This window comes from Solanum lycopersicum, chromosome 7 (assembly GCF_036512215.1).
Source record: "Solanum lycopersicum chromosome 7, SLM_r2.1".
NCBI classification, from domain to species: domain Eukaryota; kingdom Viridiplantae; phylum Streptophyta; class Magnoliopsida; order Solanales; family Solanaceae; genus Solanum; species Solanum lycopersicum.
Genome location: NC_090806.1, coordinates 2,818,876 through 2,846,151, shown reverse-complemented (window position 1 = coordinate 2,846,151; position 27,276 = coordinate 2,818,876). Strand labels below are relative to the sequence as shown.

Here is a 27,276-nt window from a genome sequence, read left to right as displayed (position 1 = left end):
AAGATATTATCAAAAATGCATAAAAAAAAAATCAAAATCCACTAAATGTGCCAATGTGAGATTTGCATATTGAATTGAATATACAAAAAGGCCAAATATATCTTTCATAATTAAGAACATATATTACTTAATTGAGAAACTAATTAATTTGTATTATTCTCTTCCCTTGTTTCAGGTTCTTTTTTCACAGAGTTTTATGCAAAAATAAAAAATAATAATTGTGCACTAATGGTGTGATATAAATGTTTACTCAAATCAAGTCGTTTAAAAGATAATTAATGGAGGAGAGTAAAACTGATTCACAGCACAAGTTAGGTCATCCGCGAACAGATATCTAAAGTGTAAGGTGACCTTTTCTAAGGAATGATTTAAATTATTTCTCTTTCGAAATTTTGAATTAATTTCGAAAGTTCCCCTCTCGACATCATTATTCCAAGAAAATTTGATAGTTAAAAATAACTTTTGATCATCTTAGGAAAAAAGATAAGTTTTTTTTTTCCACCTGATTAGGTAAATATTTTATTTAATTAAAATCTTGGTTAGTCATATCGAATAAATATTTATATAACATGCAATAAGATGTTAAATTATATTGATATTATGAAAAAATTACATTATATCAATATTTATAACTTAAATTCATCGTAAGATTTAATATGTAAATAAAAGTGTGTAAATGTGACCATCCAACCCTTCATTTTGAATTTTTGTGTAGATATAATCACATAATTAATTGAAAGAAAAAATATCAGAAAAATAAAGGACTAAAAAGTCACCACTAATTATTGATAAGTGTAAAAAATGAATAAATATAACATAAAATGGATCGGAGAATTTAATTAAGTTAATACAAAAGTTAGAATAAATACAAACAATCGAATAAAAAGAAGAAGGGCCCAATTGAATGTTATTATAAGCTTTGTGATAATCATAGAATATCTAGTTTTCTCTAGCTCGTATTTTCTTTATGATGGTTAACTAGTAGAAGGATAGGTATCTCATTAGGATTGGTAAGGCAAGGAGCTAGCCTCTTTGTACTTATTTCTTTTAGCCTCCATGTCTAGTCGTATAAATTTACTTTTAAAAAAATAATTATAAATCAAAATAAATATTTTTTTTTTACATAATAATTTTTGCATAGGGTTCGAGGAAGGACCGAGATAATATAGACTGAGTAAAGAATGTGTAATGTGCAATTGACTCAAGTCAACTGCTGTCCATTTTTGCAAAAAGCAATCAGTAAATTACACCACAATTGCCAACTTTGACTAGTCAAAACATGAACAAAGAATATTTGCATGTCGGATGAGTGATAATACGAACGCTCTAACGTGGAATTTTACGTGTATTATGACATATATGTTTATTCGTATAATTTTATATAAATGAAAATATCTGTTTCTGCACACTCAAAATTAGAAAACATAGATATTAATTGATATCAATTAAGTTAAAAAATGACATATTTATACAATATATCTCTATATATATAGACATGGATCTAGAAAAGGACCACACCCAAAGTTGTGTGGTGTCAAACGTGTTGTGGAAAATGTGTTGGAAATATGCTACCATGCAATTGACCCAAGTAAGTACTCTTGTCCATTTTTGCAAAAATCAATCAATATATTACACCACAATTGCCAAAGCAAATATAACTTTTTTAAAAAAAAATTCCATCTCCACAATGTGCAAACACAACATACTTTACTTAGTACTACCATTTTTCATACTACTTTGCATTTTTTCTCTAATATGTAACGCGGTACAGAGTGACATTGATTGCTTGATGTCGATAAAAAACTCATTAGAAGACCCTTTAAATTTCTTGAATACAACGTGGAAGTTCGATGATCAGAGAGAAGGTTTTATATGTAAATTTGCAGGAATACAATGCTGGCATCCTGATGAGACCAGAGTTTTATCCATTAGTCTTCCAGGCATGAGACTAAAAGGTGAGTTTCCGCGAGGCATACAAAATTGCACTTCTATAATTTCTCTAGATCTTTCGTCCAACGAGCTATATGGTACCATTCCTTGGGATATATCAAAATTAATCGGATTAACTGTAATGCTTGACCTCTCGAGCAACAATTTCTCAGGCGCGATCCCAAGTAACATTGCAAATTGCTCTTATCTTAATTCCCTCAGATTAGACGACAATAAACTAGAAGGTCCAATCCCACCTGAAATTGGCTCGTTAGGTCGACTCAAGTACTTTAATGTGACTAACAACATGTTAACAGGGCCAGTGCCAAGGTTTATCAATGCAACTTTTCAAACTGAAAGTTATGCAAATAATCCAGGACTTTGTGGTGGTCCTCTGAAAGCATGTGCAACAAAACGCGTCGGGTTCCATCATAATATGTTGAGTACTTTAATGAACCGTCGTGTACAGTTTGCTTGTGGTTTTGTAACTGGTTGGTCACTTTTTACTGTACTTGGTATATATCTTTTCTTCTTTGGTTTACCTCGCGTAAACAAGATGTTTCTATTCATCAAAAAGAGAACAAAGGTAATGGTGATTGATGAAAATGAATGGCCTCGAGGAGAAGAAGTAAACAACGATCCAAAGGTAAACATTACACTTGCTTTCAAACGTCTTCTTATTAAACTTAGTCGCAAGCCATACAAGGGTTATGGCACGTTTAAGATTACAAGTTAAGGAACTTGTCTTCTTTTGTCTTAAAATTTGTGTCCAGTCAAACGAAAGGGGACTACTTAGTCGAACTATTGCTAAATATGGTAGCTATGTTCTTTTCCTCAGGTTTCAAAGATGGAGAAGATTGTTACAAGAATGAGTTTTATGGAACTATCAACGGCGACTATGAATTTCAGCCAAGACAATGAAATCGGACACGGGATGCTAGGGAAAGTGTACAAAGCACTGGTTCCAAATGGATGGACTGTTGCCATAAAGAGGTTTCATGTTTCAGAGGATTTGGAGGAAGAGTTTGTTTCTGAGATCACTACTCTAGGTAGTTTGAGGCATCCGAATTTGGTGCCTTTAATCGGTTTTTGTTATGAGAGGGACGAGCGAATTCTGGTTTACAAATACATGCCTAATGGAAACCTACATGAGTGGCTGCATTCAACCGATGATAAGGCAAGACTCTTGGACTTCCCTTTGAGGGTTAAAATTGTTTTAGGTATCGCGAAAGCCCTGACTTGGCTTCACGATGGTGGAAATTTCCATGTCGTGCATGGTAACATAAGCACACAATGTATCTTGCTCGATGAAAATTTCGATCCTAAGTTATCCAATTTTTGGGAGGCAACACTTGCAAAAACAAATGACATAGATTCCAACTTGAGTCTGTTTCCGATAGTCGAGTCTATAGACTTCACAACATACAAAAAAGATGTTTATCGATTTGGGGTTGTGCTTCTCGAGCTTTTAACGAGGAAAGAATCTTACATACTGAGCTGCTCGAGTTTAAATTTGTCGAGCAGCTCTTTTGCCTGTCCTCTTGATGTGGATAAACTACTGCTAGGCCAAGGATTTGATAATATGGTAATGCAACTACTTGAACTTGCAAGTAACTGCATGAAATTTATTCCGGATCAAAGGCCAACTATGCAACAAGTATATCAGACTGTTGCTGCGATTGCTCGAGTCTGTGACCAAACAGGGGACTCTGAAATACAATTGCACTCGGACTAGAAGCAGGGGCGGAGCCACCAAAGGGACGTGTAGCTTTGGCTCAAGTCATGTATTTATGTTGGCGAACCATTTCATATGTATAAATAATCTTTCAACTTTATTTAATGATTGAATTAAAGATCAAAAGACACAAATTACATTTCGACATAGAGAAATTTTATAGATACACCAACTAACATGCATCTAAGTCAAAAGACAAAGTGTCTGTTCCAGTATCAAAAGTTAATCCTATACCTTGGAGCTGATGATTTCCTATGATTGCGATGTTTTGTTCCCATGGCAGAAATGCCAGACAGAATAGCCCCCTAATGTGCACCACGACTCGCAGTTGTTGCAGCAACAACAAATTATCCGGGCTTTCATAGCCGAAGTACATCTTCACAACGGGGAATGTTGGTACCACACCTGGTTGCTCTATATAGCAAGTGTCGAAAGCTCCAAGTGGAACTTCCATCATAGGAATACCTCGTACTTCATTTCTGAATGTGTCACGGAATACAGTATGAACATCTGTTGGGAAACGGGACATAACTGTTCCTGTATCCACGATGCAACCACCGGTCATGTCATAATTTCCAAAATTCCGCGACAATGATGGGAAAAATGGGATTTCCTTATCATTGATGAAGATTTTATAAAGGTTGACAAAATAAAAGTTAGGGAATCCTGAATTTGGTAACAGAGCTGCTGATGTTGTCTTGTTAAATGGCGATCTATGGAAGGTAATTGTTGATGCTTTCGTGGAGTAAGTTCCCGGTAGACACATTGCCATTATGTCTGCCTCCAATTGCGATGGTAAAGAATATCCACCTTTCAACACTCTACGCCCGATCCCTGCAATCCCTGAATATTCGCCATTGAAGTGTGATCCACTCGTTTGATCTATGCCACATCCGAAAAGAATCCTTACCCGACTTAGGTCTAAATAAAAAGTAATCACGTCTTCTGCAATCCAACCTTTTGTCATCGATCCCTCCACGTATTTGTAATCATAGAGACACTGATTACCAAACACACTACATTGATACCCCCCGGACTCGACATGACAACTAGAAGTTTCCACAATGCAATCGAGCTGTCGGTATGTTCTAGACTTAGTTGAATCATATATAGGATTATTTTGACTGTAACACTTATTTGGTCTACATGGCTTACATTGCCACCAAACTAAATCACTTCCAGTGTCTATTAGCAAGTAAGATTTTGTTTCTTCACTACCAATAGTAAAAGTTGCAACATACTCACCTTCTACCAAATGTACCCTTGTTGTTTTCGGAACCTCTCCTTTCTCCCTTTTACTCTCATGTGGCCTTGTTTGAGTTCCATTTGCACCAATCGAGTTACCATTTTCAAGAATCGATGCAAAATGATTTGCTCTAGCTTGAGAACGAGCTAGCTTACTCTCAAGTAACGAGTCGTAGTCCTTGAACTTTGACTTTTCAAATAAAGCACGATTGTAAATGGAAAAAGTATAGGATGGCCTCGGAGGATCGAGAAGATTAGTTGTATCAAAAGACATAAATCTTTCTCTAGCATCCATGATATAACTTGAGTTAAGGAATAAAAAAGATTTTTCATAGCCCAAAACTACAATCAAAATTGAGAAAATAATTGAAATCAAAAGGTGAACATGGATGAACTTCTCCATTGTTTTTCCAATTGCTTGATTTGGTTTGAATATGTCTACCACTCCTTGCACCCATATATATACTAGTTAATATGTAGATTTAATTCCTTTTTGACAAACTACAAAAATGAATGATATTCCTTATTAAGACAAATAATAGATTTTCTTACCATAAATGCAAAAAGGATCAAAATTTATTATTTTGTCCAATAAAATTAAAGTATTTATTTTTAAGGAATCATTCTTAAATGGAAGCATGTATTACTGGGCTGGTGAGCCCAGCGTGATTTGATAGGATTGGGCTAAAATTATTAGAGCTCATTTAGAAGAAGGTGTACTTCCTAACTTCCTTCCATATTTTAAAAAAGAATTAAGAAGTCTATGTAATGCTTTGCTCTTAAGAGTTTTCACTTGTACGACTTGAACCTGTGACTTATAAATAACATGGAAATACTTAAACTTCTCATTTTACTCTTAGTGACAAGCTTTTAAAGCCGAACAAGGGTTATGACTCGGTTAAGACTACATGTTTTAAAAATTATCTTCTTGAGATTGTCATATTATTCCACTAAATAATTTTGACCATATATTATTATACAATTCAAAGTTTTAATAAGCAAGTGAATTCACACACCAATCATTACATGACACACGTTAATTTACTTTAAAATGTAATTTTTTTTTTCATTTTAAGTTTTTCCGTTATATATTTTCTTTCTTTATTTTTCTCTCTCTTACTTTTTGAATTTTAATTTTAATGTATCTTAAATTTCATTTCATCTTCCACATCCCACTTTCAAGTGATTCATCCTTCATTTTTTTCTTCACCTCCCACCTCCCATTTCAAATTGAACCCCACTTCATTTTTTTTCTTTTCAAATTCTTCTTCTCCGGTCAATTTTTTTTATAGAATTTATACTGTTATTTAGACTTTATTGAATTATTGATAACAAAATTAATTATTTTTCTAAGAAAAGTTAAAATTTTGAAGGTATCATCAACTACCTCATTTTCATATAAATTCAAAATAAGAAATAATAATTAAAAGAATCAATTAATTTTCCAAAAACTGAAAGAATTTAATTGAAATCAAATAAAAAAAGCTACATGATACTTCCTAATCATCTTGAAAACTAATGAATTTATTAAATTGTTCGAAATGTAAGAAAATATTTGGATAAAGTTTTAAATTTAAAGAGAGAAACTAATAATAATTAAAAAAAAAGGTAAAATTATGGTAAAAATGGTGACATTGAAAGTAAGAAGTTTCAATGGATGGAGCTGACAATGGATTTTTGAAAAGAAAGAAGAAAGAATGAGAAAAAACAAAAAGAAAAAAAATGTTAAAATAATAAGAAAAATATATTTTATAATAAAATACTTGTAAAAATAAAATTATAGACTTCACAACATACAAAAAGAGATGTCTATCGATTTGGTGTTGTGTTCTCGAGCTTTTACTGAGATAAGAATCTTACATATTGAGCTGCTCGCGTCTAAATTTGTCGAGCAGCCCCTTTGCCAGTCCTCTTGATGTGGTAATGCAACTACTTGAACTTGCAAGTAACTGCATGAAAATTTATTCCTGATCAAAGGTCGACGATGCAACAAGCGTATCAGACTATTGTTGCGATTGCTCAAGTCCATAACTAAACAGGGGACCCTGAAATGGACTAGAAGCAGGGGCGGAGCTACCAAAGGTACATGTAGCTTTGACTCAGACCATGTATTTATGTTGAAGAACCATATGTATATGTATTGCTAAAATGCAATAACTACGCCACAATCACAAGCCGTTTTGTAAAACAATACCCCATGTGGATATGACTTTATATTATGATTGGATTAAATTTCGACACAGAGAAATTTTATAGATACACTCATTAGCATGCATCTAAGTCGAAAGACAAAGTGTTTGTTCCAGTATCAAAAGTTAATCCTATACCTTGGAGTTGATGATTTCCTAGCATTGCGACGTTTAAGTCCCATGGCAAAAATGCCAGACAGAATAGCCCCCTAATGTGCACCACGACTCGTAGTTGTTGCAGTAATAGCAAATTATCCGGGCTTTGGTGGGCGAAGTACATCTTCACAACGGGGAATGTTGGTACCACACCTGGATCCTCTATATAGCAAGTGTCGAAATCTCCAAGTGGAGCCTCCACCATAGGAATACCTTCTACTTCCTTTCTGAATGTGTCGCGAAATAGAATATAATAATCTCTTGGGAAACGGGACATAATTGTTCCTGTATCCACGATGCAATCACCGTTCATGTCATGATTCCTCGACAATGATGGAAAAGATGGAAGTTCCTTATCATCGATGAAAATTTTATAAAGGTTGACAAAATAAAAATTGGGAAATTCGGAAGTTGGTACTAGTCTTGCTGATGTTGTCTTGTTAAACGGCGTTGTGTGGAAGCTAATTGTTGATGCTTTCATGGAGTAAGTTCCCGGTAGACACATCGCCATTATGTCTGCCTCAAGCTGTGACGGTAAAGAGTATCCACCAGTCAACACTCTACGCCCCAGCCCTGCAATTCCTGAAAATTCACCATTAAATTGCCTTCCACTCATTTGATCTATTCCACATCCGAAAAGAATCCTTACCCGACTTAGGTCTAAATAAAAAGTAATCACGTCTTCTGCAATCCAACCTTTTGTCATCGATCCATCCACGTATTTGTAATCATAGAGACACTCATTACCAAACACACTACATTGATATCCCCCGGACTCGACATGACAACTAGAAGCTTCCACAATGCAATCGAGTTGTCGGTATGTTCTAGACTTAGTTGAATCATATATAGGATTATTTTGACTGTAACACTTATTTGGTCTACATGGCTTACATTGCCACCAAACTAAATCACTTCCTGTGTCTATTAGCAAGTAAGATTTTGTTTCTTCACTGCCAATAGTAAAAGTTGCAACATACTCACCTTCTACCAAATGTACACTTGTTGTTTTCGGAACCTCCCTTTTACTCTCATGTGGCCTTGTTTGAGTTCCATTTGCACCAATCGAGTTACCATTCTCAAGAATCGATGCAAAATGATTTGCTCTAGCTTGAGAACGAGCTAGCTTACTCTCAAGTAACGAGTCGTAGTCCTTGAACTTTGACTTTTCAAACAAAGCACGATTGTAAATGGAAAAAGTATAGGATGGCCTCGGAGGATCGAGAAAATTAGTTGTATCAAAAGACATAAATCTTTCTCTAGCATCCTTGATATAACTTGAGTTAAGGAATGAAAAAGATTTTTCATAGCCCAAAACTACAATCAAAATTGAGAAAATAATTGAAATCAAAAGGTGAATATGGAGGAACTTCTCCATTATATTTCTAATTTGATTTGGTTTGAGATATGTCTACCTCTCCTTGCACTCATATATATATATATACACAAATTAATATGTAAATTTAATTCTCTCTTGACCAACTACGAAATGAATAATATCACCATAACTGCAAAAGGATCATAGTTTATTATTTTGTCAAATAAAATTAAAGTATTTCTTTTTCAGGAATCATTCATTAATGCAAGCATGAATTTGTTGGCAAAATATGGGCTTGTATAGCTGAGCGTAGCCCAACGTGATTTGATAGGATTGAGCTAAAAATTTTCACTTGCATGACTTGAACCATTGACCTATAAATCACATGGAAATAACTTTGACTTGCTCCAAGGCTATCATTCTCGCACTTAGCAGACCATGTTTTAGGAAAAACAAAAATTTCGTAAAGAACCATTCATGTCATACAAGATAGGGAAATGGGGTAAAATATGTCTTTTAACTTTGCGATTTGGAGTGTGTGTAACCCTCGTTAAAAAAGTGGTACATATTTACCCCGTTCTCTAACAAATGGTGCATATTTATACTTTTTGTTGATCGACCTTTCAATATATCGGCTTCTTGGCCGAATTTCGAAAATTATTAGACTTAAGGTTTTACCGACATTATTTAAGAGCCATTAGAACCAATATCGCCAAAGGCTTTAGGGACATATACAAAGAGTGTCAATTGCCGCTAACAAAACATATTTAGCGGCAATTAAGAATTACTTGCCGCTAATAATTATTTTTGTTGTAGTGGTCGAACCATCCCCTCGGATATATCAAAATTAACCGAACTTGTTGCTGCGATTGCTCGAGTCCACGACCAAACAGGGGACCCTGAAATGCAGTTGCCCAAGGACTAGAAGCATGGGCTGAGACAAATATGGCAATTCAGCAGCTTTGGTTCTAAATCCTGTTTTTTGTTTTTTGTTTTAAAAAGAAAAATCATTTAATACGTATAAATAATCTAAAAAATTCTGGCTCCGTCTCTGATTAGAAGCAGTAATGTAGAACCATGATTGCAAATAAATAGAGCATTATTATTATCATCACAACCAATTTTTATACTCAATCACATGCATCAATGTCGAATGACAAAGTATTTGCTAAAGTATCAAAAGTATCAAAAAAATGACCGAGGTCACATATTAACCAAAATTCATGGACTATAGCACACAAAAATGTAAAAATCTATATTTCCCACTCCGTGTCTCGTTTTAACACTAAATTGCCAATTCAGAATTGCAAATATTTCTCTTAGGCAAGAATGCAATAACAAAAAAAGAAGGTTGGAAAAAAAGACGACTGAGAGAATTTGTTCCGAGGCATCTATTAATGCGACTAACAAAACAGAATAACATTTAATAACAAATTTTTATACTCAATCACATGCATCTATGTCAAATGACAAAGTACTAGTTGAACTATCAAAAGTTAATCCTACTCCTTGGAGTTGAGTCATGCCTAATATTGAAAGATCACTATCCCATCCAACAAATGCCAAGCAGTAGACTCCACGATAGTTCACAATAACTCGTTCTTGTGTCAGAAGCAACATCATACTCGAGTTTACGCTGCCAAAGTACAACTTCACAACAGGAAAGTATAAATTACGACCACTTGGATCTTCCTTATAGCAAGTGTCGAAAATATTCCCTGGATCTTCAACCATAGGAATATCTTCTACTTCTGCTCTGAATATATAACGGAATACGACATAAAAATCATGAGGTAAACGGGTAAAAGTTGTCCCTGTATCTACTATCATTCCACCATTCATATCTGATGTAAATTTCCACCATGAAGGGCTCACTGGAACTTCTCGATCGTTAACAAAAACTTTATAAATGTTGACATAATAAAATATTGGGTACCTATAGTTAAATAACAGTTTTGCTGATGTTGCTCTTGGCCATTTGCTTGTATGGAAACTTAGAACTGATCCTTTTCCTGAATTAAAAGTTGGTAGACACATGGACATTATGTGACCCCCAAATTGCGATGGTAAAGAATATTGACCATCGCCGCGACCAAGGCCAAGAATCCCAGCAGAGAAAGCACTGAAATTCTTTTCACCAGTTTGATCTTTGCTACATCCAAATGTGATCCTAATGGTTCGATGATCGTCTAAATTAAAAGTAATCAAATCATCTGCTATGAAACCTTTTGTTTGCACGTGATCCCCGTATACCAAATCATATCTACACTCAAAATTTTCTTGATTACACTGAAAGGCTGGATCCACAGTCCTGCATCTCAAAGAATATTTATCACAACCGATTATTCGAAATGTTTTGGATGCAGTAGAATCATATAGAGGTTGATCTTGTTTGTAACACGCAACACATGGTCCACATTGCCACCAAACTAAATCACTTCCAGTGTCTATTAACAAGTAATTTTTGATCATTTGAGTGCCAATCAAAAAAGTCGCGACATACTCACCATTTCTGTATATAGTATCCGTTGATTTTGGGACAAGCTCGAGCACCTCACCTCGTATTGCACCATTTTGAGATTCAAGAATTGATGCTAAATAACTTGCTCTAGCATGACATCGAGCAAGTCTATTTTCAAGCAACGAGTCGTAGTCCTTGAATTTTGATTTTTCAAACACATCGCGATGGTAAACAGTAAAAGTATAAGATGGCATCGGAGGATCGGGAAGCTTAGTGACATCTAGAGACATAAATCTTTTTCTAGATTGCATTATGTAAGTTGAGTTGAGGGGTGATAGAGAGTTTTTATTTGTATTTCCCAATTCAAAAAGTAGGATTGAGAAAATAATAAAAGTGAAAAGATGAAAATGGAGGATCTTCTCCATTGGTATTCTGTCAATTGATTTAATTTGTTAAAGCAAATAGGAACAAAGAAATTTCTAAAAAGAGAGTTAATATATCTCATGAAATCTATGAATTGCATATTCAATTGATTATCTTTTGACCAACAATAAAATGAATTATATATTTAATTCATAAAGACAAATAGTAGATTTTCTTAGTACAACTGTAAAAGGATCAAAATTTGACTCCTTATTTATTATTTTTTCTAATAAATAAATTTTTTTTTTTTAAAGGATTAATTTTTAAATTGAGAGAAAAAATTTGTTGGCAAAGGTCTTGAAATGATGGGTTGGCCTTGCACATTGTGATTTGATAGGATTGGGCTGGCCTTGCTGTATTGTTTTATGATGCAAATTTGGAGATTTTACCCAATTTTGGTGCCTCTAGATACATTTAGTCACATAAATCTAAGATTCATGAGGTCAAAATTAGGTGTAGTTTATTTTAGATATATTGTATTCGAGTGGACGCTCACCACCCTTGCCGATCTGTTCCATCTCGCTCGCCAATCTCTCATGTAATTGGTATTTCATATACATGCAAATCACACAATATACATACAAATACATTTCGTTGAAATTCTTGCAGTGAGTTTGAGAAACTACCAATAAATTTGAGCTTACTAGTTTTCTAGGTAAGATGTTGTTGGGATCAGAAAAAATGCGAGATTTTCATAAACAAAGAAGACATACAAGTTATGGGGTGAGTTTCCATGAGACGTTCAAGATTGTTGTTTTTTCAAACAAGAAGCTATATGGTAACCATTCGTTGAGATATATCAAAATAAATTAATCGGATTTAGAGTAACTTTTGATCCCGCGATCAACAAATTTCCAGGTGACATTGAAACTTGCTTGTTTCTTAATTTACTAAAATTAAACAAGAATAATCTAGAAGGTCCAATTCACACCTGAATGGGTCAAAATCCCACATCTATTGGGGAATTGACTTGGGCTCCCGATCTAAGCTCCAGTTAGGCTTGGGTGTCAATGGAGTGTTAGAATGGGTCAAAATCCCACATGGGGAATTGACCGGTGGTTTTGCTTATATGAACATAAACAATTCTCCACTGATGAGTTAACTTTTGTAGTTAAGTTAAGGTGTGTGTCATAACTTTACATGAAATCAGAGTAAGGATCATCACCATTTGGGTTCCCGGTCCACACTCCAGTTGGACTTGGGCGTGAAGTGTGAGGGGTGTTAAAATAAGTCAAAGTCCCTCATTGGTTGGTGAATGGACCAGCGGCCTGCTTATATGAAATTGGACGATCATCCCTCATGAGCTAGCTTTTGGAGTCGAGTTTAGCTTTTTGGGTCGAGTTGGGCTCATATGTCATATCTTTAGAATGAAAACAAACTAGTAAAAGTAGATTTGGGTACAACTTGTAAATTTTTTTTCATAGATACTCAATCAATTACATGCATCTAAGTCAAAAGACAAAGTATTAGTCGCAGTATCAAAAGTTAATCTTATACCTTGAAGTTGATAACTTCATATAAGTGCGACGTGGTATATGTACGAGGCCAGCAATTCCAGAATATTCACCACTAGACTCTGTTCCACTCGTTTGATTTCTGCCACATCCAAAAAGAATCCTTACCGGATTTTGGTCTAAAAACAAAAGTAATCACGTATTCTGCAATCCAACCTCTTGTTCTTGACAAATGTATTATCATACTCACGATATTCGAAAACCTTGGGCTTTAATAAACATATTGTACTTTGTGCAATGAAATCAAGTTCTCGATATGTTTTTGACTTAGTTAAATCATATAAAGGTTCATATTTTTGTTCGTAACACTTATTTACTCGACATGGTCCACATTGCCACCAAACTAAATCAATGCCAGTGTCTACTAGCAAGTACCTTTTGTTATTCTTATAGTAACCTGTATTTATAAGGTTAACCAATAAACAGAAACAGAATCAGAAAGACTAGTTGGTGGGTAAAATGACTGTAGAATTTGTTCCAAGGCATCTATCAATGCGACTAACAAAACAGAATAACATTTAGTACCAATTTTTATACTCAATCACATGCATCTATGTCGAATGACAAAGAACTTGTTGAACTATCAAAAGTTAATCCTACTCCTTGGAGTTGAGTCATGCCTAGTATTGAAAAATCGTTATCCCATCCAACAAAAGCCAAGCAGTAGACTCCACGATGGTTCACAATAACTCGTTCTTGTGTCAGAAGCAACATTGTACTCGAGTTTACGCTGCCAAAGTACAACTTCACTACAGGAAAGTATAAGTTAACACCACTCGGATCTTCCTTATAGCAAGTGTCGAAAGTATTGCTTGGATCTTCGGCTGTAGGAATATCTCGTACTTCATCTCTGAATATGTAACGGAGTAAGATATAAAAATCATGAGGTAGAAAGGTAAAAGTTGTCCCTGTATCTACCAACATTCCACCACCCATATCTGATTTAAATTTCCACCATGAAGGATTCACTGGAACTTCTCGATCGTTAACAAATATTTTATAAATGTTGACATAATATAATGAAGGGAACTTATAGTTAAATATCAATTTTGCTGATGTTGCTCTTGGCCACTTGCTTGTATGGAAACTTAGAACTGATCCTTTTCCTGAACTAAAAGTTGGTAGACACATGGACATTATGTGACCCCCAAATTGCGATGGTAAAGAATATTGACCATCGCCGCGACCAAGGCCAAGAATCCCAGCAGAGAAAGCACTGAAATTCTTTTCACCAGTTTGATCTTTGCTACATCCAAATGTGATCCTAATGGTTCGATGATCGTCTAAATTAAAAGTAATCAAATCATCTGCTATGAAACCTTTTGTTTGCACGTGATCCCCGTATACCAAATCATATCTACACTCAAAATTTTCTTGATTACACTGAAAGGCTGGATCCACAGTCCTGCATCTCAAACCATATTTATTACAACCAAGTATTCGAAATGTTTTGGATGCAGTAGAATCATATAGAGGTTGATCTTGTTCGTAACACGCCTCACATGGTCCACATTGCCACCAAACTAAATCACTTCCAGTGTCTATTAACAAGTAATTTTTGATCATTTGAGTGCCAATCAAAAAAGTCGCGACATACTCACCATTTCTGTATATAGTATCCGTTGATTTTGGGACAAGCTCGAGCACCTCACCTCGTTGTGCACCATTTTGAGATTTAAGAACCGAAGCCAAATAACTTGCTCTAGCATGAGATCGAGCAAGTCTATGATCAAGCAACGAGTCGTAGTCCTTGAATTTTGATTTTTCAAATACATCGCGATGGTAGACAGTAAACGTATAGGATGGCATTGGAGGATCGGGAAGCTTAGTCGGATCGAGAGACATAAATCTTTTTCTAGCTTGCATTATGTAAGTTGAGTTGAGGGGTGATAGAGAATTTTTATTTGTATTTCCCAACACAACTAATAGAATTGAGAAAATAATAGAAGTGAAAAGATGAAAATGGAGGATCTTTTCCATTGGCATTTTGCTAATTGCTTCAATTTGTTTAAGCAAATAGGAAGAAACACATATTTAAATATTCTCTTTAATTATATCTTTGTCCAATTAAGGAAAATGTTCTATTTTGTAAGAAAGACATTCCTAAAAAGAGCATTTATAAATCTCAAGGGATCTGCTATTTAGGAACTTTATTAATTAAAATTCCTATTTACATCTCATCAATTATACTCCTTCTGTCCAACAATATTCGTCCACTTCAGGGGAAAAGAATCAGAGTATTGTCCCCACGAAAGGATAGTTTGATTGGTGAACACGTTACATAAAGATTATAATGTCGAATGTTAAACGAGGACATGCTAATTTAATGATATACTTTGCTTCTAAATCCTGTTTGTGTTTTTTTTTAAAAAAAAAAAAATCATTGTATATGTATAATTCAATCATTGCTGTGACACTTTAACTTTGTCATAGCAGACAACTAAACACTCCAATTTTAGGATTATGACACCTCAAGTTATCTCCACTGTGTCAGCTGAATACTCCAACTTACTATGTTACAGTTTGGCAGGAAATAAAAAAGACGAAGATTCTCAAGAGATAAAAAGAGTTTGGCTTTATATTTATACTCAATCACATGCATCTATGTCAAATGACAAAGTACTTGCTACAGTATCAAAAGTTAATCCTACACCTTGGAGTTGAGCCATGCCTAATACTGATCTCTCACTATTCCATCCAACGAAAGCCAAGCAGTAAAGCCCGCGATAGTGCACAACAACTTGTTGTTGTGCCAGAAACAACATTGTACTCGAGTTAACGCTCCCAAAGTACAACTTCACTACAGGAAAGTATAGATCGCGACCATTTGGATCTTCCTTGTAGCAAGTGTCGAAAGGTTGGACAGGAATTTCAGCCATGGGAATATCATTCACTTCTTCTCTGAATATGTAACGGAATACAGTATAGAAATCATGAGGAAAAGCTGTATAACTTGTCCCTGTATCCACGAACATTCCACCGTTCATCATAGGTCCATTGAAATTCCACCACGAGGGGCTCACCGGAACCTCCCTATCGTTAATAAAAACTTTATAAATGTTTACAAAGTAAAACGAAGGGTACCTATAATTAAACAACAACTCTGCTGATTTTGCTCTTGGCCACTTGCTAGTTTGGAAACTCAGGACCGATCCTTTTCCTGAATCAAAAGATGGTAGACACATAGACATTACGTTCCCCCCAAACTGCGATGGCAACGAATATCCATCTGGGAGATCGCGTCCAAGTCCAACAATCCCAGACGCGAAAGAAGTGAAATTTAGTTCACCGGTTTGATCTTTGCTACATCCAAATGTAACCCTAGATGACCAATGTCCTACGAGAAAAGTAATCACGTCGTCTGCTATAAAACCTTTTGTTTGTGAATTATCACCGTAATGCATATCATATCTACACTGAAAATTTTCTAGATTGCAATAATAGGCTGGATTTACAATCCTGCACTTGTTACCATGATGATTGCAACCGATTATTCGAAATGTTTTGGATACAGTAGAATCATAGAGAGGTTGATCTTGTTTGTAACACTTATTAGCCTCACATGGTCCACATTGCCACCAAATTAAATCACTTCCAGTGTCTAATAGCAAGTAATTTTTTGTCATTTGACTACCAATCAAAAAAGACGCGACATACTCGCCACTCCCATAGAAAATATCTGTTGATTTTGGGACCAGTTGGGGCGTCGTCTCACCATCTTGAGATTCAAGAACCGAAGCTAAATAACTTGCTCTAGCATAACATCGAGCAAATCTATTTTCAAGCAATTAGTCGTAGTCCTTGAATTTTGATTTTTCAAATACATCGCGATGGTAGACAGTAAAAGTATAGGATGGCATCGGAGGATCGGGAAGCTTAGTCGGATCGATAGACATAAATCTTTTTCTGGTTTGCATAATGTAAGTTGAGTTGAGGGGTGATAGAGAATTTGCATTTCCCAACACAACAAGTATTGATATCAAAAGGTGAAAATGGAGAAATTTTTCCATTTTTATTTTGCTAATTGCTTGAATTTGCTCATGTAAGTAACAAGAAACACAAAGTTAAATATAGAGATATGATTCTCTTTATATTTTGGTCAAACTTAAGGAAAATATTTAATTTAATAAAAGAAATTCCTAAAAAAAGAACATCTAATGGATTTTATCCTATTTTGGAACTTTAAATATTTAATATGACCGAGATCTCACATACACGCCTTAAATTTTTTATTCCAGCTTTGTTAGATTGGAAGTGGGGTATGAAACTGATTCATCAAAAGGTAGTTCCTCTGTTCCTTTTAAGTTGTCATACTTTCATTTTTCTAAGTAAAACGATATGAATTTCGACTAACAGATGAAGATGTACCTTTTCATCATATGACATGAAAAAAGGTAACAACTTGTAGTACTTTCGGTATAGTTTTTAAAAATATAAAATTTTATTTTAAAGCATAGAATTAATATGTTTTAATTTAGCTTAGAGAATTAGTCAAACTGACTTTGGAAAAACACAACATAACAATTAAAATTGAACGGAGGGAGTAGCAATAGTAGATTTGGATACAACTTTAGATTGCAAAATTCACAAATTTTTCATTGATATTCAAAAGACAAAGTATCTGTTGCAGTATCAAAAGTTAATCCAAAACTACTATCAAAGTTTGAGAAAATAATTGAAATAAAAGGTGTGTACGGAGGAAATTCTCCATTATTTTTCGAATTGCTTGATTTGGTTTGAGATATTTCTACCACTCCTTGCACTTGTATATAAACAAGTTTATGTCTATATTATGTATATTCGATTCTCTTTGACCAACTCCAAATGTATTATATTTTTATATTCCTTATTAAGATATAATAAATTAATTTAGAATCAAAGACTTGGGTTAGGAGTCAAAGTTGAATCTCGAATCGAGGTTGAGTATCAGGTTAGGTGTTGTAGTCAAGAGTAGGTGTGAACGCCTAATTTTTGACGTCTTTAATAAGTCCTACAAAATATATATATATATATAGTAAGATCATTTTTCTTATTAATGCATTTTATTTATTTTGTTTTATTTTTATTTAGTAATTTTTTTACCTCAAAATGTTTAAATTTTGTTTCAATGAGCTGATTTTCTTTTGGATTTGAATGATTAAAATCTGATGCATTCTACTAAATGGGCCTGTTTTCTTTAAAAATTTCAAATGATCTATTATCTTTTATTAAATTAATGAATTAAAGAAAGAGCCTCCCCCCCCCCCCCCCCCCTCCTCTCCACCCTCTGTTAAAAGGGCAATGAAGTCATTTTCAATAGTCTTCTCTTAGAAAAGAAAAAGAAAAAAAAATCATTGGCTCTTTTGGGTGGACATTGGGGAGAAAAGAAAGTTTCATCGACAAGAAAAATATTCAAACATGCATTGGGTATTTAATTTTCGAGAAAAAAACATTATTTTCTTAATCTCTTTAAACTCTTCTCTTCTTTCATTTTTGGGGGACGGATTTTCAAACAAAAAAATAGATTTGGAGGACGAAGAATGTGAGAGAGATTTTAGAAAGAAAAAACAGAAGAAGAAAAAAAACAAGAAAAATCATATATATTCCATCTTTGGTGGTCTTCGAATTAAATCAAACTTGCTTTCATTATTTGTTTGTCATCAACTTTAGGTATCTCTTCTATATTTCATAATGTAATCTTGAATTATTGTTCATGTTCTTTTCTATGTTTTGATACCATTGATCATCTCATCTAAAAACTTAAATTGTGAGAAAATACATATTTTTATTAGTTAATTATATTTTCAACATGCCCCTCGCGTACCGACCTGATTTTTTTCATAGCCAAGTTTCGGGGTGATATTCTCTCTTACTGATATATGGCCAAGGACAATATATTTTTTGAATTATCAAAAATTAACGCTACACATTGTAGTTGATTTACGCATAAAATCGAGAAGTTATTCTTTCATCCAATAAAAGCCAAGCAATACAACCCGCGATATTTCACCATAACGTATTCATGTTCTAGAAGAAACATCGTACTTTGGCTTACATAGCCAAAGTAAAACTTTACAACAAGAAACGGTAAATCATTATTACCATTTGGATTCGCTTTATAGTAAGTGTCAAAAGGTCCAATTGTATCTTTAATCATATAACACGCATATCTTTTTTGAACTTTCACCTAAGGGGGTTCACCTGAACTCCCTTATATCAATAATAAAAACTTTATAAAGGTTAACAAAATAAAATGTAGGGTACCTATAATTTGGTAACAATTTTGATGATATTGCTTTTGGTAACAATTGAAAATTGCAAAGAATATTCACCTACCTAAATAATTGTGACCAACTAGTTTGGTTACAATTATTTATATACTTGTTTAAATTTCTTGTAATTATGCCAAAACAGGAAAAATAATAATAATATGGTCGGTTATAGAGATTTAATTCTCTTTTAGAAGTCAATATTTATTTATTTTCCTTTTTAACATCTCTAAAATCACTAAGAAGATCAGAATTTGAAACCTTTTGATTTTAATATTATCAAAAAATGAAACACAATTAATTTTGCAATAAAAAAATTCCTAAATATAGTATTGCAAATATCATGGAAATATATGCTATTTAGGAACTTTATTTATGTAGTTTCACCATTCACATTGTATATTAAGCATTCATTGAGAAACAAATATTTATTTGATTTGAGATTAATTGTTGCCTCTCATTCACTATAATAGTTATTCAAATATATTAGATTCAAATCCATATTATCTTATATAACATAATTGAAATTAAAAGTGAACAACCAAACCAAATTTATTTTAGTTCAGAAAAAAATAACATTTTTCTCAATCGAAATCGAATAATACAAAGTTCAGCCGAAAAAATCAAATGTTTATCCCTAATTTTAGGAATATAACCATATGAATCTATAATGAGATGATAACATATACACGATTCGAACAAAAGAAAAATAACAATAAGTTGTCACGCGATTACCAATGCAACCATATTTCTAGTAACGTATACAAGATTCGAACCAAAGTTAAACAACAACATCTATAAATGTCCATATCTTTTAAATATTTCACTAATAAATAAAAGATACAAACTTTAAATTGTAACATTTTGATTAAATTCACAAATCTCAACTACATGCATCTAAATCAAATGACAAAGTATTTTCTGATGTATCAAAAGTTAATCCTATACCTTGAAGTTGATTACTTCCTATTATTGAATGAGATCTATTCCACCCCATGAAACCCAAACAATAATGTCCTTGTAAGTGTACCATAACTCTATCTTTTGCCAATAACAACATGTTATTAGGGTTTACGCCGCCAAAGTACAACTTCACAACGGGAAAGTACAACTCTCGTCCACTTGGATCCTCTTTAAAACATGTGTCTAGAATCTTCGACGGACCTTTAACCAGAGGTATATCTTTTATTTCACTTAAGAATGTATAACGAAATACGGTATACAAATCCTTAGGAAATCGAGTAATAGTTGTTCCTGTATCCACAAGGACTCCACCACCACCACCTTTTGTAAAAGTCCACCATGATGGGTGGACCGGAATTTCTTTATCGTTAATAAAAACTTTATAAAGATTGACATAATAAAATAAAGGGAATTTTTTATTTTGTAATAACTCTGCTGATGTTGTCCTTGGCCACGTGGCGGTGTGGAAACTAAGAGTAGATGACTTACCCGAATAAAATCCGGGTAGACATATGGACATTAAATCCGACTGGAATTGTGATGGTAATGAATATGAACCAACATTTACTCTTCGTCCAAGACCAACTATCCCAGAATAGTAACCACTAAAATTGGCTCGACCCATTTGATCTTTACCACATCCAAATGTAACCCTAATGGGCAGATGGTCTAAAGCAAAAGTAATCACATCATCACTCATAAAACCCTTTGATCTTTGTCCACTTATAAATCTAATATTGTAGTTACACTCATTATTATAAGAATTACATTTATAAGTTTTGTCCACATTATCTAAACACCTTGAACTATGTAACTTACAATCGATTTTTCGATATGTTTTCGAATTTGTAGGGAAATATAAAGGATCAACTTGCTTGTAACACTTATTTGCCTCACATGGTCCACATTGCCACCAGACTAAATCACTACCTGTGTCTATTTGCAATAAAGTCTTGATTTCGTTACTGCCTAGCAAAAAAGACGCAACATACTCACCATGTGCAAAATAAATACTTGTTGATTTTGGAACCTTTTCGCGGATTCTATAATTTGCACCTTCTTCGACATTGTTGTTGTCATCAAGAATTGAAGCGATATAATTTGCTCTATCCTCACATCGAGCAAGCCTATTTTTAAGTAACGAGTCATAGTTCTTAAACTTTGACTTTTCAAATACATCGCGATGGTAAATAGTAAAAGCATAGGATGGCATTGGAGGATCCAAAAGCTTAGATGGATCAAGAGACATAAATATTTCTTTAGCTTGTTTAATAAAAGTTGAGTTTAGGGGTGAAAAATAATTTTTATTGCCCCAAACTGCAAACAAAATTGAGAAAAAAATTGAAATGAAAAGGTGAAAATGGAATAATTTTTCCATTTTTTGTGTAGAAATTAGTGTATGAAAGGTACTTTGCAATAAGTTCACCACTACTTATAATCATTTATATACTGATTTAGTTTTATAAAAAATATTAAATGCTACGTCAAAAAAGGAAAAAACACCAAAAGTTTATTATAGAGATATGATTCTCCTAATGAGTCGTAGTTTTGAACAACTAGCAATTAAATCATTTCTAAATAAGGCCATTATTATTATTATTATTATTATTATTATTATTATTATTATTATTCTATTACTATTACTATTATTATTATTATTATTATTATTATTATTATTATTATTATTATTATTATTATTATTATTATTATTATTATTCGCCCTAACGGCCAAAATGACCAATTTTCAAGATCAAACAATCCCTAGAGCAGGTAAATTCCCCATTTTGTCAATTTTTGTGTAATATAGTCCATGAATTTTGGTGATCCTAAATTTCGATGTTATTTTTGCCCAATTTTTTTTATTGACGTCCGTTATGATGCTAGTTGTGGACCCAGTTGCCACTGACAGCCAAAACGATCCATTCCAAGGTCGAATGAGCCCCAGAGCAGGTATACGGTATACCCCCATTTTGTCAATTTTCGTATGCTATATTCCATATATTTTTGATAATTTCGAATTCTAAGGTCACTTTTGCCCAAAAATTTTATAGACGTTCATTAAGACCTTAGCTATCTACCTAGTTGACCCTAACTGCTAAAATTGTCCACTCCAAGGTCAAACGTGTCACGAAGCAGGTAAACCTTCCATTTTGCCGATTTTCATATGCTATAGATTACCACCTTTTCTTGTGATCTAGAATTTCTACGTCATTTTTAAAATTTCTCATGAACCTTCGCTAATACTTTGCTATGGACCCAGTTAAGTTAACCCAGATGGCCTAAACGGTCCATTTTCAAGGTCAAACAAGTCCCCGAGTAGGTAAATCTCTCATTTTATCGATTTTCGTGTGCTATAGTTCACTATCATTTTTGGTGATCCAGAATTACGACGTCATTTTTTCGCAAATTTTTAATGGATATCCGTTAATATCTTAGCTATAGACCCAATTGGCCTAGACGGTCAAAACGATCCATTTTCAAGGTCAAACGAGCCCCGAAGCAGTTTAACATCCATTTTTATCGATTGAAGCAGTTTAACATCCATTTTTATCGATTTTTGTATGCTATAACAAATGTAGAAAAGATTGTTTATGGAAAAAAGAAATCTAAACCCCTCATTTTTGAGTGCTAAACAAATGTAGAAAAGATTGTTTATGGAAAAAAGAAATCTTATAAAAATGCGTCTACCGAGAATCAAACCCAAGTCTATTGCTTGAAAGTCATTTATCCTAACCGTTGGACTACAAACACACATCAATTATACCTCTAAGATATAATATTTTAAATAGAGAAAAAGATTTGATAGAGCTGATATACCTCCACTGTTATATAAATGGTTCACGTAATTTTGCTCTAGCGAAAATGAAAAAATAAATTTAATTATTTGCTCTAAAAGATAATATTTGATAGACGTTGTCATTGTTGATATAAATCGACATTAAGAAAATAATTGGTTCAGTCAAAAATATCAACAATCATGTATAAATTTGAATAGGTTCGATTTATATAATTATTAAGGAAATTATCTATTAAATTTATTGAATTGTTTTTATCGACCTTAATCATTTCATCTCTCTTTTTTTAAAAAAAATAAATAAATATTATGCTTGACTTGCTTAATTTTCATTTTGAACTTTTCAAAAGGAGAAGATTGAAGTACTACATTATTGATTATATGACCAAGTCAAGACAAAGAGTCCCTACACCATTTATTATTGATATAATTTCCCGTTCTTGAATACTTCATTTTTCGAATATCAGTTTAACTAATTTAGAATTGAGGTGTTTGAAAGCTACACATAAAGTACGATCAAATTGTAATAATATGTATTAAAGTTTATATAATTTGACTCTATAAAAAAAAGACGACAAATAATTTGAACAAGAGAGTAATTATTGTAACAACATTTATCCAACACAATACATAAAAAGAAAAAGACAAAAGAGAGCAAAATTCATATGCATCAAGCACTACTAAGAAAATGATATACAAATTATATATAATCATCTGATATCGGAAATCCACTCCATTGACTAATGCTTATTGGTGCAGTATGAGAGGAAATTGCTCGATACGATCCCGAACAAAGATGTCTTCATTCCTAGAACTCGAACCGAAATATAATTACAAATTTTCCTCTTTTATACTTTGCTATACTCAAAACTCCCATCCAATTCAACTTCCTCTTCTCCATGGTTCTTCTTGCAATGAGAGTATAACACAGTATATGCCACTAATAACAATAAATTAAACAAAGAAGAAATAATAACCAGAAATATAGACATAATTATCTGGTTAATTACCCCTTTATTTGGTTTATTAATCTTCATAAAACATAGGAACAAGGATGATGAAATTATAGAAAATGAAATATTTAACATAAATCCATTTAATCTATTCCCCTTAATGAGTCTTCCACCTTTAGCTATGGCTTTAATTCCATAACAATCTTCTTCAATTACTGAAATAACTAAAGCCAATATCCAAACAATTGATAAATATAGAAAAAATAGGAAAGATATTATTCCAACAAAAATTCTTATAGAGATAAGGAAAATATTGCTAGATGAAACAAAAATAGGACTTAATAAAAACAAAACAATAAAAAAGTAACCAATACCTAACATGTTTGTGTATAATCTAGTTATAAATGCATATTTAAATGCCTTTGAGATTTTTAAAACAAGTTGTTTGAGAGAAATATTGATATTATATGATAATATAATTGTTGCAATTGTGTATAGAAAAGAGATTAAAGATAGACTAATGAGAATTGCAACATATATAATTAGAATAATTCTAAAATCCTCCTTAATATCAGCAAAAATTTTCATGACTTTAAAGGTATCATCAATTGAAGTAGATAAAATTGATGCCTTTAAAATAATATCATGGAACAAGAATTTAAGTTCAAAATTCAAAATTGATAAAAGGGTGGAAGAAAATAGAATATTAAGAAAACATGTTAATGCAAATAGTTTTCCATTTTTTGGAATTAATTGAAGGGATTCTTTGAGAATTGAGAGAAATCCAAAAATATGATTAAACTCCATTGATAATTTTATGAGTCTAATTCTTTTTTGTTTGGATTCAACTATAGAATGATGAGCTTGCTATTTATATTGCTTTTTTATATGTTTGATTGGTGAGATATTATTAATTTATTGGTATCATAAAACTCCATTCAAGTTTATTAAATTAATAAAAATATTAAAATGTGTACTGAGTCAACACATTTTAATATTCTATGAATTGAAGTGTAGACCACAAGAAGTTGGGCTACAATTCCTATTTTATAAGTTAGTCAAAATCTTTCATTATTTTTTAAAATTTTGTACATTTTTTTAATCTTCCGATATCTTAATATTTTTTTACGCGTTTCAATACGATAGAGTTATCAGAATGTGTTAAATAAGTTAAAAAATATTTCAAAATAATTTAAAACGATAAAATAATAAAATCTTAATTTAATTAAAATACGTATCTAAAATTTTAACTATCCTAATTTATGAGATATTTGTGTCTTATCCCTCGTACTTTCTCGATGGAACTTTCACTATTCTATGAATTAACTCCATCTTTGTATATTTAATATTATATAATAAAGGAGGTATAATTTTAATTAGTGAAAGTCAAGTATAAAAAATATGCATGTGAAGAAATTAATGGGTTATAATATAAAATATGTTACATAATTTACTTAGTTTTACTTGTGTATATATATAATGTATTTCTTTCATATGATTAATAATATTATATAATTAGTTGAAGCAAGTTATACGAGAAATAAAAAGTTAAAAGACCCAAGAAAAATGATTCCACTTAAGAGAAGTTAATTTTTTTTTAAACGGAAAATATATTCTTACAAAAATAAAAAATTTAATGTAATAACGGAATTTAATTTTTATTAAGTCAAATTAAAGTATAAAAATAAATATAACATATATTATATTTTTTAAAAGTTTTTTTTTTACTCATCTATATATATAATGTAATTTTTCGTGAAAGAATATAGTTAATTAATTAATATTATCAGAAAATTGGGAAGTGCTTTGATTAATATTTTGAGTACTAGATATTAATACTAATAATGTATATATATTATGTGAAACAGGTAATATGAAAAAATGGTTATAAGAAAAATATTTTCGCTTATAAATTAGAGAAGTCATTTTTCTTTCTGAAAATATTTTCTTTTATAAAATATAAAATTATGTAATATAAAAATATAAATCCATTTAATCTGTTCCCCTTTAAGGCGCTTTTGAATTTTCTTTTTTAAGTCTTCCCATAATATTGGTCGAAAGAAAAAAGATAATGGAAACAAAAATTTGGGCAAAATTTGATTGAAATGGTAAAATAATATATTCAAATTATATTATTTATATTTTTAAATAATTTTATTTTTTACTTTTAATATTTTTTAATTAAAAATAAAAAAAAATATCAATTTATTATAGACTTTTTAAATTTCTGATCAAATACACTATTTATGTAGAAGTAGCACCACCACCCTTAAATTCAAAGAAATCATTCAATGATGTTAAAAATTAAACTTTAATTTGAAAACTCAATGTAATTCTACTATTGAAATTTGAAAATAATAATATATATGTAACTAATTTAATATAGAAAAATATATTATTTTCAATCAATTCCCACCACAAAATTTGTATGAAAATGTCAAATTTAGTCCGTATATAATAAGTTCCTCAAGGAACTTGTCAAACAAGATTGATATATTTAATAGATAAATGAATGTTTATTTCCTAGAAATTACTATAATTGACGAAGGACTATAATCTTTTGACCTTTTCGTAGTTGGTTTTGTCTTAATCACAATTAATTTAATTTTCAAGAGATTTAAGTCTATTAAATTTTTTTAAAAAAAAGTCTATTAAAACCATAAATAACAGTAGAAACAATTTTTCTGATGTTATAAAATTTGGCTTAAGAAAAATATTCATTTTATTTTTATTTTTTTTTTAAATATTACTCACAAAGTGCACTCTTCAAAATAAATAAATTTTGAGAGTTCGATAAAATAAAATAAAAATGCACAGGTACTTCTAGGCTAAGATAAAAATCTTAGAGACACACCTTAACTAAACAAGGTCCTATTATCCTCAATGAATCTAATTTTTTTTATAATTTTATACACCTTTTGTTTTATGTGGCACGCTCTGTGACTCCACGCTATTGAGGCGCGTGAGAGATATTTGGATGCTACGCAAACCAAAAAGATGCACAAAATGACCAAAAAAAAAAACAAGTTCAGGAGGTAATAGTTACTTAAAATAGTTCAGATGTGTCTCGAAAATTTTGATTATAGACTAGGAGGATATTTGTGCATTTTTCTAAAACAAATGATTAAGAACAAATTAGCTTAGAGAAATTATTCTTTTTAATGTTATATTCCTACAACTTTTTAAAAATAAAGATAAATTTCATATAATAACTTTATATAAAGATATTTACATATATCAGCCTAGAGTAGGACTACTTCAAACAAAGACCTCATATAAATAAAATAAAAACAACATAATTCTACTTCCATTGACAACTTCAAAAAACTTTATAGTTTCAAAATTCAA

At 32.1% G+C, this 27,276-nt stretch overlaps 7 protein-coding genes across 7 annotated transcripts; 1 reads left to right on the top strand and 6 right to left on the bottom strand.

The window, feature by feature from the left end:
- Nucleotides 1–1,522: 1,522 nt before the first annotated feature.
- LOC101262225 (probably inactive leucine-rich repeat receptor-like protein kinase At5g48380) lies at nt 1,523–3,809 on the top strand. The gene is made up of 2 exons (XM_026031856.2): nt 1,523–2,575; nt 2,768–3,809. Exons 1-2 carry the CDS (start codon nt 1,553–1,555, stop codon nt 3,662–3,664), a joined length of 1,920 nt encoding a protein of 639 aa, XP_025887641.2. The 5' UTR covers nt 1,523–1,552; the 3' UTR covers nt 3,665–3,809.
- A 27-nt stretch (nt 3,810–3,836) lies between these two features.
- LOC109120668 (protein ASPARTIC PROTEASE IN GUARD CELL 1-like) lies at nt 3,837–5,204 on the bottom strand. Its single transcript, XM_019214675.2, has one exon. It carries the CDS (start codon nt 5,202–5,204, stop codon nt 3,837–3,839), a length of 1,368 nt encoding a protein of 455 aa, XP_019070220.2.
- Nucleotides 5,205–7,109: 1,905 nt separating this feature from the next.
- LOC101252301 (aspartic proteinase nepenthesin-1-like) lies at nt 7,110–8,636 on the bottom strand. Its single transcript, XM_019214674.2, has one exon. It carries the CDS (start codon nt 8,630–8,632, stop codon nt 7,175–7,177), a length of 1,458 nt encoding a protein of 485 aa, XP_019070219.2. The 5' UTR covers nt 8,633–8,636; the 3' UTR covers nt 7,110–7,174.
- A 1,379-nt stretch (nt 8,637–10,015) lies between these two features.
- Nucleotides 10,016–11,323, bottom strand: LOC101252002 (aspartyl protease family protein 2-like). The gene has a single exon (XM_004242958.5). It carries the CDS (start codon nt 11,321–11,323, stop codon nt 10,016–10,018), a length of 1,308 nt encoding a protein of 435 aa, XP_004243006.4.
- Nucleotides 11,324–13,507: 2,184 nt separating this feature from the next.
- On the bottom strand, nt 13,508–14,865 carry LOC101251696 (aspartic proteinase nepenthesin-2-like). Its single transcript, XM_004242957.2, has one exon. It carries the CDS (start codon nt 14,834–14,836, stop codon nt 13,508–13,510), a length of 1,329 nt encoding a protein of 442 aa, XP_004243005.2. The 5' UTR covers nt 14,837–14,865.
- Nucleotides 14,866–15,558: 693 nt separating this feature from the next.
- Nucleotides 15,559–16,596, bottom strand: LOC101251395 (aspartic proteinase nepenthesin-1-like). Its single transcript, XM_004242956.2, has one exon. The coding sequence runs from the start codon at nt 16,594–16,596 to the stop codon at nt 15,559–15,561; it is 1,038 nt and encodes a 345-aa protein (XP_004243004.2).
- A 3,505-nt stretch (nt 16,597–20,101) lies between these two features.
- On the bottom strand, nt 20,102–21,430 carry LOC101251105 (aspartic proteinase nepenthesin-1-like). Its single transcript, XM_069286798.1, has one exon. It carries the CDS (start codon nt 21,428–21,430, stop codon nt 20,102–20,104), a length of 1,329 nt encoding a protein of 442 aa, XP_069142899.1.
- Between the last annotated feature and the right edge of the window lie 5,846 nt (nt 21,431–27,276).